Genomic DNA, 15,587 nt, shown 5'->3' with positions numbered 1-15,587 from the left:
AACAAGCACCGCGCCACCCACGACTCGGGAAGAGCAGGGCTGTGCGCCAGGGCCGCTCCATATCGCTGGGCCGCGACCCAAGGGAAGTTCTGGTCGGTCTGTGCCGGTCGGGAGGGAGGGGTGAGGAGGGCGCGGGGCAGGAGTGGGTGGGGGTTGCTTTTCTGCTCACAGTGTGTGCACACGCTGGTGGCGGCGTGGGAGGCGGGGTGAGCGATGTGATAGGCACCGAACAGCAAGAAATAATCTCATTTACCTCTTTGCTTATGCACATAAACCTCTTTCCTGGATGAAAGATAGGAAGAATAAGCTACGGTTTACTTCCACTCTACTTTGTCCAGTCTCTTGCAGTAAATCCAGACACTTGGGATATGTGGAAGAAATGAGTGGCCCCAGAGGAACCGTAAGTTGCCAAAATTTCACTTCTACCAGCAAATAACGTAGGGGTGTGTATGTGTATGTTGGGAAAGGTAGGCAGCTGTATGCTTCTCTTATGGACTACGAGACCTGAAACTACCTAAAAAACTCCTCAACTCCAAGTTCCACCCACCTCAGCACCTCCTGTCCTCACAGCTAACCGGAGTTAGAAATACAAGGAGTGTGACCATCAGCTTAGAGGCCCTTCCTCTCCGCCCAGGGAATTATTGAGTGGCCAGGACATCTGCCCTTCAGTTGTTGGTGAGGCCAATGGAATGACCTAAACCTGAAACAGACCTTCTGGAAAAAGAACGGACCATCCCCAAAGCTAATTAAATCCACTCCAAAGGACTTCATCCTGGGGCAGAAGTACCACATGACTTGCAGAGAAGAAATCAGCCTTGGTAAAAGGCAAAAAGCTGAAAAGTTCAAGAGAAGCTAAATCCAGATGTGAAAATAGGCCCACCCAAACACCCCTTCCTGACCTGTCTAGAGGCAGTCTGGACCAGATGACTTGTCTCTTCCAGATCTGTGATTACATTTCCCTTTATTCTCCACCCCTATTCACTTATGAGCCATTATGAGCCCTGTACAACTCCTCTTCCTGCTAACAGGTCTGACTTTCCTCCCTCCTCATCTGTACCTGTTCTTCAGATGAACCCTTCACTTTGAAGATAGTATGTTCACTACTAGAAGAAGTTGGGAAATGCTCAAGAAAATTCAGAGAAAGGGAAGTTATTACAATCCTCACTTCTCTTGCAATAAAAACTACCACCCTAAAGAAGAGTTAATAAATAATGAAGTAAATTGCATATGACTTCAGCTATGCTATAGCAGATGATGAGGTAAGGAAAGGCAGGGTTCAGAGTGCCATTAGGCCTATAGATGTCTGATTTTTTTTTTTTTTAATTTAGTGAGAAATCTCAGAATTGACTGTAAAACTCATTTACAGTATACAGAACCTGATTCCCTTTCTGGAGATTAATGTTAGTTTGCTTATAACTTCGGTATAGCATCATAGCCAAGTGAGTCAGTCTATTTTCTTACTTAGATCCATTGTTTGTCTAATCTCCCAGGGCAGAGAGAGAACTAATTTACTACCAAACCATCTCCACCCTTTAAAAATGGAGAGTTACTTCTTCAACCAAATAGTCATTTGTCTTTCAGTCTGAACTGGCTTCTTCCTAAGGCAGTGACTCCTAATTTAGCTACTCACTAACCAATGATTCAAAGGTCTAGTATCTCCAACTTAGATTCAGTGACCTTAAGTGAAAACATTTTGTATTAACAGGATGGGTCAAAATAGGAAAGAAAAATATATCTTTTTATTTTCTAAATCTATGAGTATCATATACATTACAATATAGGTTATATATCAAATAACAACAGTATAATTATAATTTTTTTACTTGCTAAGTTTATCCAACTTAGAGTATCGTATACATAACATAGGTTAATTTTGAAATTTTAAGTTTGTTTTCAATGCCCTTAAAAACATTGCCCCTTTCCCTCTTTAGTCACTCCTAAAATTTTATTAAGTGCACTCTTACCTATTCTTCGTCAAAAATTCCTCTTAGGAATAGTTAAAAGTATCACTCAAATCTCAGTGTGCATTTAAATGTGTACCAAAGACCTGCTTCTAGCCATGAAAGAGTAATAGGTACCTGACTTGTTCTCCTACTGGGAAGAAACCTCTAAAGCTGCGTGTGACAAATCTTCTCAGGCACTGGGTAATAGGCAGCACACAGCTGTGATCTTTGAGAGAAGGGAAGTACATGAGGTATGCTCCATGACTATCCCATAGTTGTCCTGGTTTTTCTGCTAAAAGGCACCTTTTTTTCCCCTGGGGTGCAAGAAAGTGGAATCCATACAGAGTAGTCTCATTTAAGGAGAACTTGGAGTCTTGGACTATTGAAGCAGCTGAAATTGGCAGGGTAGCATATCTGAAAGTAGGTAGCTGTGAAAAAGGGGGCCCTAAGAGTCTACATGGGGATCCACCATGGTTCCTTGGCCAAGAGCTGAGATGAATATGGACATGATAAGACTGCATGGCCTAGCAGGGATCGCCTGCTACATATCATGCAGTGTTGAGAGACAGAATTTTATCTCAGTGGCGGTGGAGAGACCTCATGAAGCACTTCAAGCATTCACTTTAGATGTTAGAAAGGCCATCCCTTTAGGAAGGGCACACCTTTGTGTAAAAATCATGTTTTAGGTCAAATATTCAAAATTTTGTCTCTCCATATCACATTCTCAAAGAATAAAAACAAACCAGACAAGCCAAGGGAAATTTACAAGAATAAAACCAACACTCATTAAAGGAAGACCATATTGTATAATTTACAGTGTTGAACATACAATAACAAAAATTAATAGGCAAGTGAAAAACCAGAAAAATGTGACTCAGACTCAAGAAAAAGCAGTCAAAAGAAACTGACTCTGAGATGGCCTAGATGTAGGAACTGGTGGGAAAAAAAATTTTTTTTAATAACTTGTAATTATGTTCAAGTATTTAAGGGAAAATATGATCACAATGAACAAGTAGATGGAGAATCTCAGTAGAGAAATGAAAGCCATAAGAAACAAATGAAAATCTAAGACCAAAAAGTATAATGTCTGAAATGAAAACTTCACTGAATGGGTATAACAATGGAATGGGGTTGGAAGGAGAAAAGGATGATAAACTTAAAGATAGAAGTTATCTCATCTGAAGAACAGAGAGAAAAGATACTGAAAATTAAAGAAATGTAACCTCAGATATATTTGGTACAATGCCAAGTAGTCTAATATATGTGCAAATGGAATTCCAAAAATAAAGGAGAGAGAAAATGTGAGATTATATATATGTATATGAAAAAACACTGCACCATATTTGTCCAATATAAGAGAACACATTCATTTATAGACCCAAGAGGGTCAGAAAACCCCAAGCAGAATAAATACAAAGCATATCACACCTACATACATCATAATCAAACTGTTTAAAACCAAAGATGAGAAAAATCTCTAAAGCAGCCAAAGGGAAGAGATACATTAAATACAGGTGAACAAGAATATGAATTACAGCTAACTTTTCATTAGCAATAATGGAAGTCAGGAGACAACAAAACAACTTTTAAAAAATGCTTAAAGAAAAAAAGTGGTCCCCACAGAATGCTATAATAAGTGAAAAATATCTTTCAAAATTGAAAGAGGAGCTGTTCTTTGTTTCTTCTTCTTCCCCTTACCTTGAAAATAAGGACTATACTCCATAAGTATGGGCAAAACTGAAACAAAGCAACCCCAATAAAGTCTAAAGCCAGCTCTTGACAGGATCAAAGTGAGCCACAAGAAAACTCAACTCTCCCTGAAAAGAACATATCATTCAAGGTCTCTATAAATTTTCATCCATTATATCCAGCACCTAAAAATTAAAACAAAACAAAACCCAGCAAGCAAATCAACAGAAAAGAGAGCCAGAAGTAATTTAGAGTTTTGATTTGAGTTACCAAAATAACTTTTAAAAGTTCAAAAAATAACAGATAATTTTAACAGAGAACTGGAACTCATACAGAAGACTTAAATAAGAATCCTAGAACCGAGGGAGGGGAAAGGGCAGTTGTGACTGAAATTAAGAATTAGATAGATGGTTTGAGGTACTATCTAGAATCAGCAGAACAGTGGACTAATAAACAAGAAGAGAGGTCAATAAAAAGTACCCACATAATACACAGAGAGAATTAAAAGGATATAAAATATAGAAAGGAAAATAAGAGATCGAGTGAAAATGTCTAGAGGAGAGAGAGAATGGGACTAAAGAAATATTTCTGAGAATTTTCCAAAATGATGAAAGAAAGAAATGCACATACTCAAGAAATCTACAGACTTGAAACAGAACAAATACAGGGAAAACCATTCTTAGGCACATCACACTTAAATTGCTGACAAAGACAAGGAGAAAATATTAAAGCTGCATGAAAAGACAGGCACAGTAGCTTTGTGGGAGAAACCATAAGCTAGGGCTGGCTTTTCAACGGAAACTGTTGAAATCAGAAGACAGTAGAATGACATCTTTAAAAAAAGAGGGTGGTAGGTGGGAGTGCTAAACAGGAATTCTGTAATCATTGTAAAGATCCTTCAAAAATGAAGACAAAACAAAGATGCTTTCAAACAAAAGCTAAGAAAATAAATATTAATTCTTTAGATTGAAGGAAAATTATACCAGATAGTATTATGGAATTGCAGGAAATAATGAACCCTGGGAAGGGTAAATTTGTGGGAAGATATAAAATGGTATTAATGTTAAAACAGTTATTAAGTGATTATAATATCTTGTGAGGTTTAAAACATGTAAAAGGAAAATATATGACATCACTAGCACAAAAAGCAGGAAGGGTACTCTGATTCCAGGTTAGATGGAGTAAGTAATACCTTGTCTCTCCCACTGAATACAGAGGTACAACTTGGAAAGAATGCATAGAGAAGCTATTTGAAGACTATGAAAAGGAAATGGTAGTGGGTGGATTGAAGAAAACGGAAATTCTAAGTACTAATAAGTTATGATGAGTTTCTTATTTTGTACCTCCTCTGGTATCTTGCAGCCTGGACCCAAGGTAGCCAAACCCTTGAAGTGGGTACCTTGTATGAATAGAGGGACCTACAAGAGAAGTCTCCAGAGAAGCCCTCTGGTTTTGATTCAAGGAGCAGGAAAGGGACTCCTGATATACCAGAGAGAGTGGGAGAAATCCCCTCAGTGCTATCCCTCCACCCCATATCTCTTACACCTGGGTCTCCTGAAAAGTCCTATGTTGCTGTTGGCAGTAGTGACAGTACCAACAGTGAGAGCCCACATGTGCCTAAAACTCTGACAGATGGGAAAACTCCTTTCCAAAAAGGGGAGCTGTGGTCTCAAGAAAGCAGGACAAAATTCCATTGTCTTTTTTTCCTCTTTTCATTTCTCTTCTGTTGTGTGGCTCCAGAAATGGGTAGAATCACAGAAAGTAAATGGCAGAGTGAGATAACTAAAGCCACAGTTTCTGGCCATAGGACCAAGAAGGGGAGTCCTTGAGAACCAGAAAATATCTGGGAAGTCAGAGAGAATGAGGAACTTGGAAAAGAGACCCCATAACATTGTATGTGAACTCTTGTGCCTATTCCCAAGCTGTACACCTGTGGATCTGACTCTAAATATCATACCAAAGACTTTGAGAAGAGAACTATGAGAGAGACCACCTCCCAGGTACCAGACAAACCACTGTGTCTTATATGTGTGAGGCAGGCATGAATAGCATTGCAAAGGCTTTGAAAATTGAAATAACATCAGAACATGAAGCCACAGAATGTTGGTCAGAATTTTTAGCCTGAACCCAACTAGGTTGATTGTATGCTAAAACAAGACTATCAGCAATCTCCATAGGACTTAATCTAGACCCAGAGTCTTCTCATGATCTATTCAAAATGTCCAGCATATGATAAAAATTACTTGGAATGCAAAGAACCACGAAAAATCCAAATCATATAGGAAAAGATAATCTACAGACACTAATTTCTAGATGACACAGGTGTTGAAATTATCAAAGACTTTTAAAGCAGTTGTTATGAAAATGTGCCAAGAAGTAAGGATGAATACTTTTTTTAAAAAATGATTTTATTTATTTGAGAGAGAGCATGAGCAGAAAGAGGGGCATAGGCAGACTCCCCAGTGAGCAGGGAGCCTGGACCTGGGGCTCAGTCCCAGGACCCTGAGATCATGACCTGAGCTGAAGGCAGACACTTAACCGACTGAGCCCCCAGGAGCCCCAGGATGAATACTCTTGAAACAAATGGATAATAGAAAATACCGCAAAGAAACAGAAAGAGTAACAACACAGAAGTTTCAGAACCAAAAATGTACACATTGTCTTTCACAGTGATAAAATGAAGTATCTATCTCACTAGCCAAGACCAAAGAGCAAAATGGAGATGAAAGTGTGAGTGAATGTGAAGACAGATCAGCAGAAATTATCCAGCCCTAAAAACAGAGATTGAAAGGAAACGAATAAAGCCTCAGGGAACTGTGGAACAATTCTACAAAGTGTAATATGTCATGGAGTCCTAGAAGGAGATGAGAAATATCCCATTGCAACAAAAAATATTTGCAAAAATAATGGCTAAAAACTTCCTAAACTTTGTCAAAGGTATAAACCTAGAGATTTTAAAAGCTCAGCAAACCCCAAACAGGGTAAACTCAAAGAGATCCATGCCAAGACACATCAGAATAAAACTGCTGGAAGCTAAGAGCCAAGATAAAATCTTATAAGATGACAGAAACAGATGATGCATTACTTATGAAGAGCAAAGGAAAATGATGATTTAAATGACTATAGATTTCTCATCAGAAATTATGAAAGCAGAAGGAAATTAAACAATATTTTTATTTTTATTTTTATTTATTTTTTAAAGATTTTATTTAGAGAGAGAGCATGAATATGCATGCAGAAGCGGGGGGGGGGCAGAGGGAGAGAGAGAATCCCAAGCTGAGTGGGGAGCCCCACTCAGGTCCAGGCTGGAATTTAGGACCCTGACATCATGACCTGAGGTGAAATCAAGAGTCTGATACTTAACCGACTGAGCCACCCAGGTGCCCTAAACAATATTTTTTAAAGCTCTGAATGAAAAGAACCCTCAGCCCAGAATTCTATATACAATGAAAATATCCTTCATTAATGAAAGTGAAATAAAGACTCTCAGATGAAGGAAGATGAAGAATTTACTGTCAGCAGACCTGTTTAAAATAAATGCTAAGAGAATTTCTTTTTTTTAAGATTTTATTTATTTATTTGAGAGAGAGAATGAGAGAGAGAGAAAGAGCACAAGACGGGGGAGTGGGAGAGGGAGAAGCAGACTCCCCGCTGAGCAGGGAGCCCGATGCGGGACTCGATCCCGGGACTCCAGGATCATGACCTGAGCCGAAGTTAGTCATTCAACCCACTGAGCCACCCAGGCACCCGCTAAGAGAATTTCTTAAGACAAAAGGGAAATGATATAAGGAAACTTGAAAAACCTAGAATGAAGGAAAGGCAAGAGAAATGGTAAATAGCTGGGTAAATATTATAAACTTCTACTTCTCTCCAGCTATTTAAAATATGTTTGATGGTTGAAGGCAAAAAAGGGAACAGTCTGATAGTGTTTTCAATGTGTGTAGATTTAATACATAAGAAACTACAGTATCAAGTTGGGAGGGTAAAGGGACTTTATATGGTGATAACTTTCTACATTCCACCTGAAGTTGTAAAATGTTTATTTTAGAATCAACTGTAAAAAGTTACACATATATAATATAATCCCAATAACAAAGACTATACAGAGATATAGCAAAGAACACAAAAATTAAAATCTTCAAATAATCAAAAGAAGGTAAGAAAGTAGACCAGAGCAATGAAAAACAAAACTAGTAGACAAATAATTAAATGGTAGCTACAAATCAAGACATATCAATAATTATATAAAATATATATGGTCTCAACACAAATATATATATTTTTTTTCACGTTAACATTCTTAGTTTATTGATCCTCTCATGAAAAATCTGCACAACCAGATAAAGCCACTGCAGCATCTTTACTCCTTCTGTTGTCCAATCTCCAGCTCACTTTTTGCCAGCACCAACATTGGCTTTTGCAGTCCCCCTGACTTTCTTCATTCTGTTCTTGCGTTCCTTTCGCTGTTTTCTTGATGTCTTTTTCTTCTCATACAGGCCATGTCTTGCAAGTCTGTGTTTGGGTTCATTTTTCTTTGCATAATCCAAGGAATCATATATCATGCCAAAGCCGGTTGTCTTGCCACCACCAAAATGGGTTCTGAATCCAAACACAAATATGACATCTGGTGTGGTCTTGTACATTTTGGCTAGTTTTTCCTGAATTTCTGTCTTAGGTACTGTTGCCTTTCCGGGGTGAAGAACATCAATGACCATCTGTTTCCGCTGAAGTAGTCGGTTAGTCATAAACTTCCTGGTCCGGATAGTTACTGTGTCGTTCATGATGGCGGCCTCAACACAAATATTTAAAAATAAAGGTTGAATAAATAAAAACACAAGACCCAACTCTATGCTGTCTATAAGAAACTCACTTCAAATGTAATAATACAAGTAGGTAAAAAGGAGAAGGATAGAAGATACATCATGCCAACACTAATTAAAAGAAAGATGAAGTAGCTATGTCAGTATCAAAGTAGGTATCTGAGCAAAGATATTTACCTGGGATAATGAGGGCCATGACATAATTATAAAAGGGTCAATTTACCAAGAAGACATACAGTACTAAATGTGTATGCACCAAACAATACGCTTGCAAAATGTATGAAGCAAAAATTGACCAAACTGAAAGAAAAAGCAGACAAATTAACAATCATAGTTGATATCAACATTCCACTCTCAGTAGTTGGCAGAATGAGCAGACAGAAAATTAGCAAGATATAGAACTCAACACCATCAACCAACTGAATTTAGTTATTTATAGAATGTCACTCTACAACAGCAGAATATACATTCTTTTCAAGTGAACATGAAACATTCACTAAGATAGATGGTATGCTGGGTAATAAACATTAACAAATTAAAAGAAGTGAAATTATACAAAATATGTTCCCTGATTGAAATGGAATGAAATGGAAAATCAGTGAGGGAAAGAAATCAACGAAATCTACAAATTTTTGGAAATTAAGCAACATACATCTAAATAACCTATGGGTCAAAGAAGTCTCAAAGGATATTAGAAAATATTAGAATAAAAATGCATGATTATGAAACCATGTTTAATACATATTCTAAGTCAAGAATAAATATTGTAATCTCTAGGTTAACCAATAAAGAAATAATACATTGAATAACTTTTCCAGTTATCTATTGCTACATAACAAACTGGCTGTCCCCCAAATTACTGCTTTTTAAAAATGTTATCTATTTTTTTATAAATTCAAGTATAATTAATATACAGTGTTTTATTAGTTCCAGGTGTTCAATATAATGATTCAACAATTCTACAAATTACTCAGTGCTTATCACGATATGTACTCTTAATTTCCTTCACCTATTTCACACATCCCTCACCCACCTCCCTTCTGGCAACCACCGGCTTGTTCTCTATACTTGTCTGTTTTTTTTTGTCTTTTTGTTTGTTTGTTTTTGTTTGTTTTGTTTCTTAAATTCCATGGATGAGTGAAATCATACGATATTTGTCTTTCTCTGACTTCTTTCACTTAGGATTATACCCTCTAGGTCCATCCATGTTGTTTCAAATGGCAGGATTTCGTTCTTTTTTTATGACTAATATTCCATCTAAATTCCTGCTTTTAAAAATTGAGATAGAATTAACATATAACTAATTTTAAGTATACAACTTAATGATTTGATATATGTATATATTGTGGAATGATTACAATAAATTTAGTTAATGTCCATCACCACACGTTAAAATTATTTTTTTCTTGTGATGAGAACATTTAAGCTTTACTGTGTAACAACTTTTAAATATACAGTACAATATGGTTCACTATAGTCTCCATTCTGTATGCTATATCCCTAGGACTTCTTTATCTTATTACTAGAAGTTTGCCCTTACCCATTTTATCTGCTCCTCATCCCATCACTGGCAACCACCATTCTGTTTGCTGTATCTATAAGTCATTTAAAAAAACGTTTAGATTTCACATATACATAATGATACAGTATTTTCTTTGACTTATTTCACTTAGCATAATGATCTCAAGGTCCATCCATGTTGTTGCTAAAGACTAGATTTCCTTATTTTTAATGGCTGTATAATACTACACACACACACACACACACACTTTCTTTATTTATCTCTTAATGGACACTTAGGTTGTTTCCATGTCTTGGGTATTGTGAATAATGTTGCAATGAACATGGTGGTACAGATATCTTTTTGAGAGAGTGATTTAATTTCCTTCAGGTAAATGCCCAGAAGTGAAATTCCTGGATCATATGGTAGTTCCATTTTTATTTTTTTGAGGAACATCCATACTGTTTTCCATAGTGGCTGTACCAGTTTACATTCCCACAAATAGTGTACAAGGGTCCCTTTTCTTCACATCCTCGTCAACACTTATTTCTTGTTTTTATTTGATAATAGCTATTATAATAGGTGTAAGGTAATATATCACTGTGGTTTTGATTTGCATTTCCCTGATTAGTGATGCTGAGCACCTTTTCCTGTACCTGTTGGCCATCTGTATGTCTTCTTTGGAATAATGTCTATTAAGATATACTTTTCTCATTTATTAATTGGATTTTTTTCCTATTGAGTTGCATAAGTTCTTTATGTTGGATATTAATCCCTTATTAGATAAGTCACGTGCAAATATTTTCTCTCATTCTATAAATTGTCTTTTCACTTTGTTGACTGTTTCCTTTGCTGTACAAAACCTTTTTAGTCTGATGTAGTCCCACTTATTTATTTTTGCTTTTGTTGTCTTTGCTTTTGTTGTCAAATCTAGAAAATCATCACCAAGACTGATGTCCAAGAGTTTACCACCTATGTTTTCTTCTAGGAGTTCTATGGTTTCACGTCTTACATTCATGTCTTTAATCCATTTTGAGTTGAATTTTGTGAAAATTATAAGATAGTGGTTCAGTTTCATTCTTTTGTATGTGGCAGTCCAGTTTTTCCAATACCATTTATTGAAGAGACCATTCTTTCCCCTTTGTATGTCCCTGGCTCCTTTGTTGTAAATTAATTGACCAAATATGTGTGGGTTTATTTCTGGGCCCTATATTTTGTTCCATTGGTCTATGTGCTTGTTTTTATGCCAAAATCATTGTTTTGGTTACTATAGCTTTGTAATATAGTTTGAAATCAGTAAATATGATGCCTCCAGCTTTGTTCTTTCTCAAGATTGTTTTGGCTACATAGGGTCTTTGTGGTGCCATACAAATTTTAGGATTGTTCTATTTCTGTGAAAATGCCATTAGATTTTTTATAGGGATTGCTCTGAATCTATAGATTGTTTTAGTTTGTATGGACATTTTAACAGTGTTAATTCTTCTAAATCCATGAGCATGAAATAGCTTTCCATTTACTATGCCCTCTTCAATTTCTTTCATCATTGTCTTAGTTTTTGATGTACATATCTTTAACCTCCTTGGTTAAATTTATTCCTAGGCATTTTATTCTTTTTGATGTGATTGTTAATGTGTTGTTTTCATAATCCTCTTCCTGGTAGTTCATTACTAGTGTATAGAAATACTACTGACTTTTAGATATTGATTTTGTATCCTGAAATTTTACTGAATTAATTTATTCTAACAGTGTTTTGGTGGAGTCTGTAGGGTATTCTATGTATAATATCAAGTCATCTGCAAAAAGAGACAGTTACAATTCTTTCTTTTTGATTTGGATGACTTTTTTTCCCCTCTTGCCTAATTGCACTGGCTAGGACTTCCAGTACTCTGTTGAATAAAAGTGGCAAGAGTGGGCATCCTTGTCTTACTCCTGGTCTTAGAAGAAAACCCTTCATTTTTTCACTGTTGAGTACAGTGTTAGCTTGGGCTTGTCATATATGGCCTTTATTGTGTTGAGGTACATTCCCTCTATACCCACTTTTTTGAGAATTTTTATCAGGAGTGGATGTTGAATTTTGTCAAATGCTTTTCCTTGTCTATTGAGATATAATTATATGATTTTTTTTATCCTTCATCTTGTTAATGTGGTGTATCACATTGATTTGTCCATGTTGAAACATCCTTGCATCCTGGAATGAATCCCAATTGGTCATCATGTAAGATCCTTTTAATATATTATTATATTCGGTTAGCTAATATTTTGTTGAGAATTTTTGCACCTTTGTTCATCAGGGATATTGGCCTGTAATTTCTTTTCTTGTAGTGACCTTGTCCAGTTTTGGCATCAGGGTAGTGCTGGCCTCATAAGTTTAGAAGTGTTCCCTCCTCCTCTAATTTTTGGAAGAATTTGAGTAGGATTGGTATTAATCTTTAAATGTTTGATAGAATTCCCTGGTGAAGCCATATGGTCCTGACTTTTGTTTGTTGGGAAGTTTTTGATTAGTGATTTAATCTCCTACCTAGTATTAGGTCTGAGCAGATTTTCTCTTTCTTCATGATTCAGTCTTAGTATGATGTATGTTTCTAGGAATTCATCTACTTCTTCTAGGTTTTCCAATTTGTTGGTGCATAATTATTCATGGAACTGTCATGATCCTTTGTATCTCTACGGTATCAGTTGTAACATCTTCTCCTTCATTTCTAATTTTGGGTCCTCTCTCTTTTTTTTCTTGGTGAGTAAAGGTTAATTTTGTTTCTTTTCAAAGAACCAGCTCTTAGTTTCATTGATCTTTTCTACTGTCTTTTTAGTTTCTATGTCATTTATTTCCTGATTTTTGTTATTTTCTTCCTTTTACTAACTTTGGGCTTTGTTCTTCTTTTTCTAGTTCCTTGAGGTATAAAATTTCTTGTTTCTTAATGTAGGCATTATCACTGTGAATTTCTCTTCAGCTGCTTTTGCTGCATCCTATAAGTTTGGTATGTTCTATTTCTAATGTTATCTGTCTCAAGATATTTTCTATTTTCTGATTTCTCTTTTGATTTCTTCTTTGACCTATCATTTGTTCAGTAGGATGATGTTTAGTATCCATGTATTTGTGGATTTTCCAGTTTTCTTATAGTAATTGATTTCTACTTTCATACCATTTGTGGTTGGAAAAAAATGCTTGATATGATTTCAGTCTTCTTAAATTTATGAAGACTTGTTTTGTGGACTAACATATGATCTATCCTGGAGAATGTTCCATGTGCACTGAAGAAGAATGTGTATTCTGCTGAATTTAGATAGAATATTCTGTAAATGTTGTTTAAGTCCATCACTAGTAATCAGAAAAGTTCAAGATAAAACAGAAACAATCAACTTTATTGAATCCATCATATAGGAAGGAGTGTAATTCAGTTAATATTAAGTGTTGGTATGGCTGTGGTGTAGGTAATGAACACTCACTCATACGCTGCTGATAGGTCTAAATTAATATAGGCTCCTTGAAGAGCAGTGTAGGAGTGATACAGTAAGGCTCTCACCTGGAAACACATGGTGGGATAATTCAAGGAGGTTTGATTTACAAAGAGACTATTTTTGAAGGTGTAGGCAAAGGAGCTGTTACCACCCTCAGACTGGAAGGAAAAGGAAGTGAAGGTTCCTGGAACCCAGAAGGAGTGAATCTTGTAGAGGTGCAAGTCCCCTTCAGTTGAGGGTCACAGATGGCAGTCTTGCAGGGAGGAGAGACAGGTGAAGAAATATATGAACCCTACCCTACCTCAGATATTCTGCTGGGGTTCTCCACTGGATAAACCCAATCAAGAGTGTAAAGGTCCTTTGATGTGGTTCATCGATTCAGCTTCCCAGGTTGATGAGAAGATCTGGAGGGGCAAACAGAAACACCTGGCGACATCAATAGTTAATGATGTTGAAAATATTTGTGCCCGATAACTAGCTATTCCACTGCTAAATATAGCTAAAGAAACGTTGTCACGTGTATATAAGGACACATGTACAAGCATGTACAGTAATACTGTTGAGAATAAATCAAAAATAACTCAAAATTGTATCAGTGGGGGGACAGGATGGTAGGATGGACATATGATGAAATATTATACAGCAGTTCAAAGGAATTAATTATATCTTTGCTTTTTTTTTTTTTTTTAAGATTTTATTTTATTTATTTGACAGAGAGAGAGAGAGACAGCTAGAGAGGGAACACAAGCAGGCGGAGTGGGAGAGGGAGAAGCAGGCTCCTGGCCGAGCAGGGAGCCCGATGCGGGGCTCGATCCCAGGACCCTGGGATCATGACCTGAGCCGAAGGCAGACGCTTAACGACTGAGCCACCCAGGCGCCCCTATATCTTTGCTTTTTAACATGGATGTATTGGAAAACAATGTTGAGGGAAGAAGCAAATTGCAGAATGAGGCAACATAAGTATAACTCTGTATTAGTTTGGAATACTTTTGGCACCATTAACAGAAAACCCAACCACAGTGGTTTAATCAAAGAGGAGCTTATTTTTCTCACATTGAAGAGTTAGACTATCCAGAGCTGGTGCAGCTGCTCTGGGATATGTACAAGGAGGGTTCTTTCACTGTTCTTAGTGTATGGCTCCCTTTTATGGCTTCTAGGTGTTTGGTAGCAGCCCCCTATCTGTGCTTAAAATTATATCACTTCAGATTATTTAGCACATCAGTTAACTTGGATTTTTCCACGTCTTTAGTATTAGTTTTCAAGTAGACATGAAATGAGTGAATATTTTTCAAGTCAGGTGAATTTAATGAATAAAAACCTGAGAAAATGTGTACCTTTCTGGTGGACAAACTCTGTCACCCCCTGTGGTGTGTAAAATGAGAGGAGATGAGGTCCTCTGTGACTTGGGAAGGTAAAAGTGTATTAGGGCAGGTATCAAGCTGACAGTCTGACCACAACTGAGTCACACACCTCCTTACACCACCCAGTCTTCATCTATGGAACAGTAAGAATGCAAACTCCAGCTCTCTCCACTATCACAAGAGGGTTTAATAAGCTTGGCTTTATAGACAAATGGCTTCTACTTCTGACTTGTGGCTGCTTGTACCTCTCTGTATTTGAGTATGGTACAATCTGTTAAAAAGGGCAAGGGGAAATAAAGGGAGTCCTATCAGATAATTTATCATCTGCAAGACCTATTAACTGCTGTCTTATGGATTGTGAATACATCTGTCAGTTTAGACAATTTAAGTATTTTTAGTTATGTATCACTACATGACAGAAAATATTTCTCTCAAAAATACGGTCCTGGCAATTAGAAAAATCTGACTTTTTTTCTCATGTAGAGTATCATTTTTGAGTATGTGAGGCACTGTAATAAATGCTTTAGATGAGTAATAACAGAAATTATACTGGCTACCATTTATTTAATGTATGGCATATATTAGACATTGTAGAAAACCCTTTATAAGCCTTAGTTCACTAATCCTTGTAACAACCTTATAGGTTTAACTCAATAGGTTTATTAAAAAATAGATTTTGTTAAATTAGCTAAATGACTGGCATACAGTAAATGCCCAATTAAAGGTAATTTTTAAGTATGATTATTATTGTTATGTTCATGTCACAGATGAAGAAGCAGAGACTTGGAGGGCTTAGCCAGCTTTCTAAAAGCTGCAC

General features: G+C 36.6%; 1 protein-coding gene across 1 annotated transcript; it reads right to left on the bottom strand.

The window, feature by feature from the left end:
• Window positions 1-7,911: 7,911 nt before the first annotated feature.
• Window positions 7,912-8,417, bottom strand: LOC116630460 (40S ribosomal protein S24-like). Its single transcript, XM_032401188.1, has one exon. It carries the CDS (start codon window positions 8,411-8,413, stop codon window positions 8,021-8,023), a length of 393 nt encoding a protein of 130 aa, XP_032257079.1. The 5' UTR covers window positions 8,414-8,417; the 3' UTR covers window positions 7,912-8,020.
• Between the last annotated feature and the right edge of the window lie 7,170 nt (window positions 8,418-15,587).

Source organism: Phoca vitulina, unplaced genomic scaffold (assembly GCF_004348235.1).
Source record: "Phoca vitulina isolate PV1807 unplaced genomic scaffold, GSC_HSeal_1.0 scaffold4, whole genome shotgun sequence".
NCBI lineage: Eukaryota > Metazoa > Chordata > Mammalia > Carnivora > Phocidae > Phoca > Phoca vitulina.
This window is presented reverse-complemented; position numbering and strand designations above follow the sequence as displayed.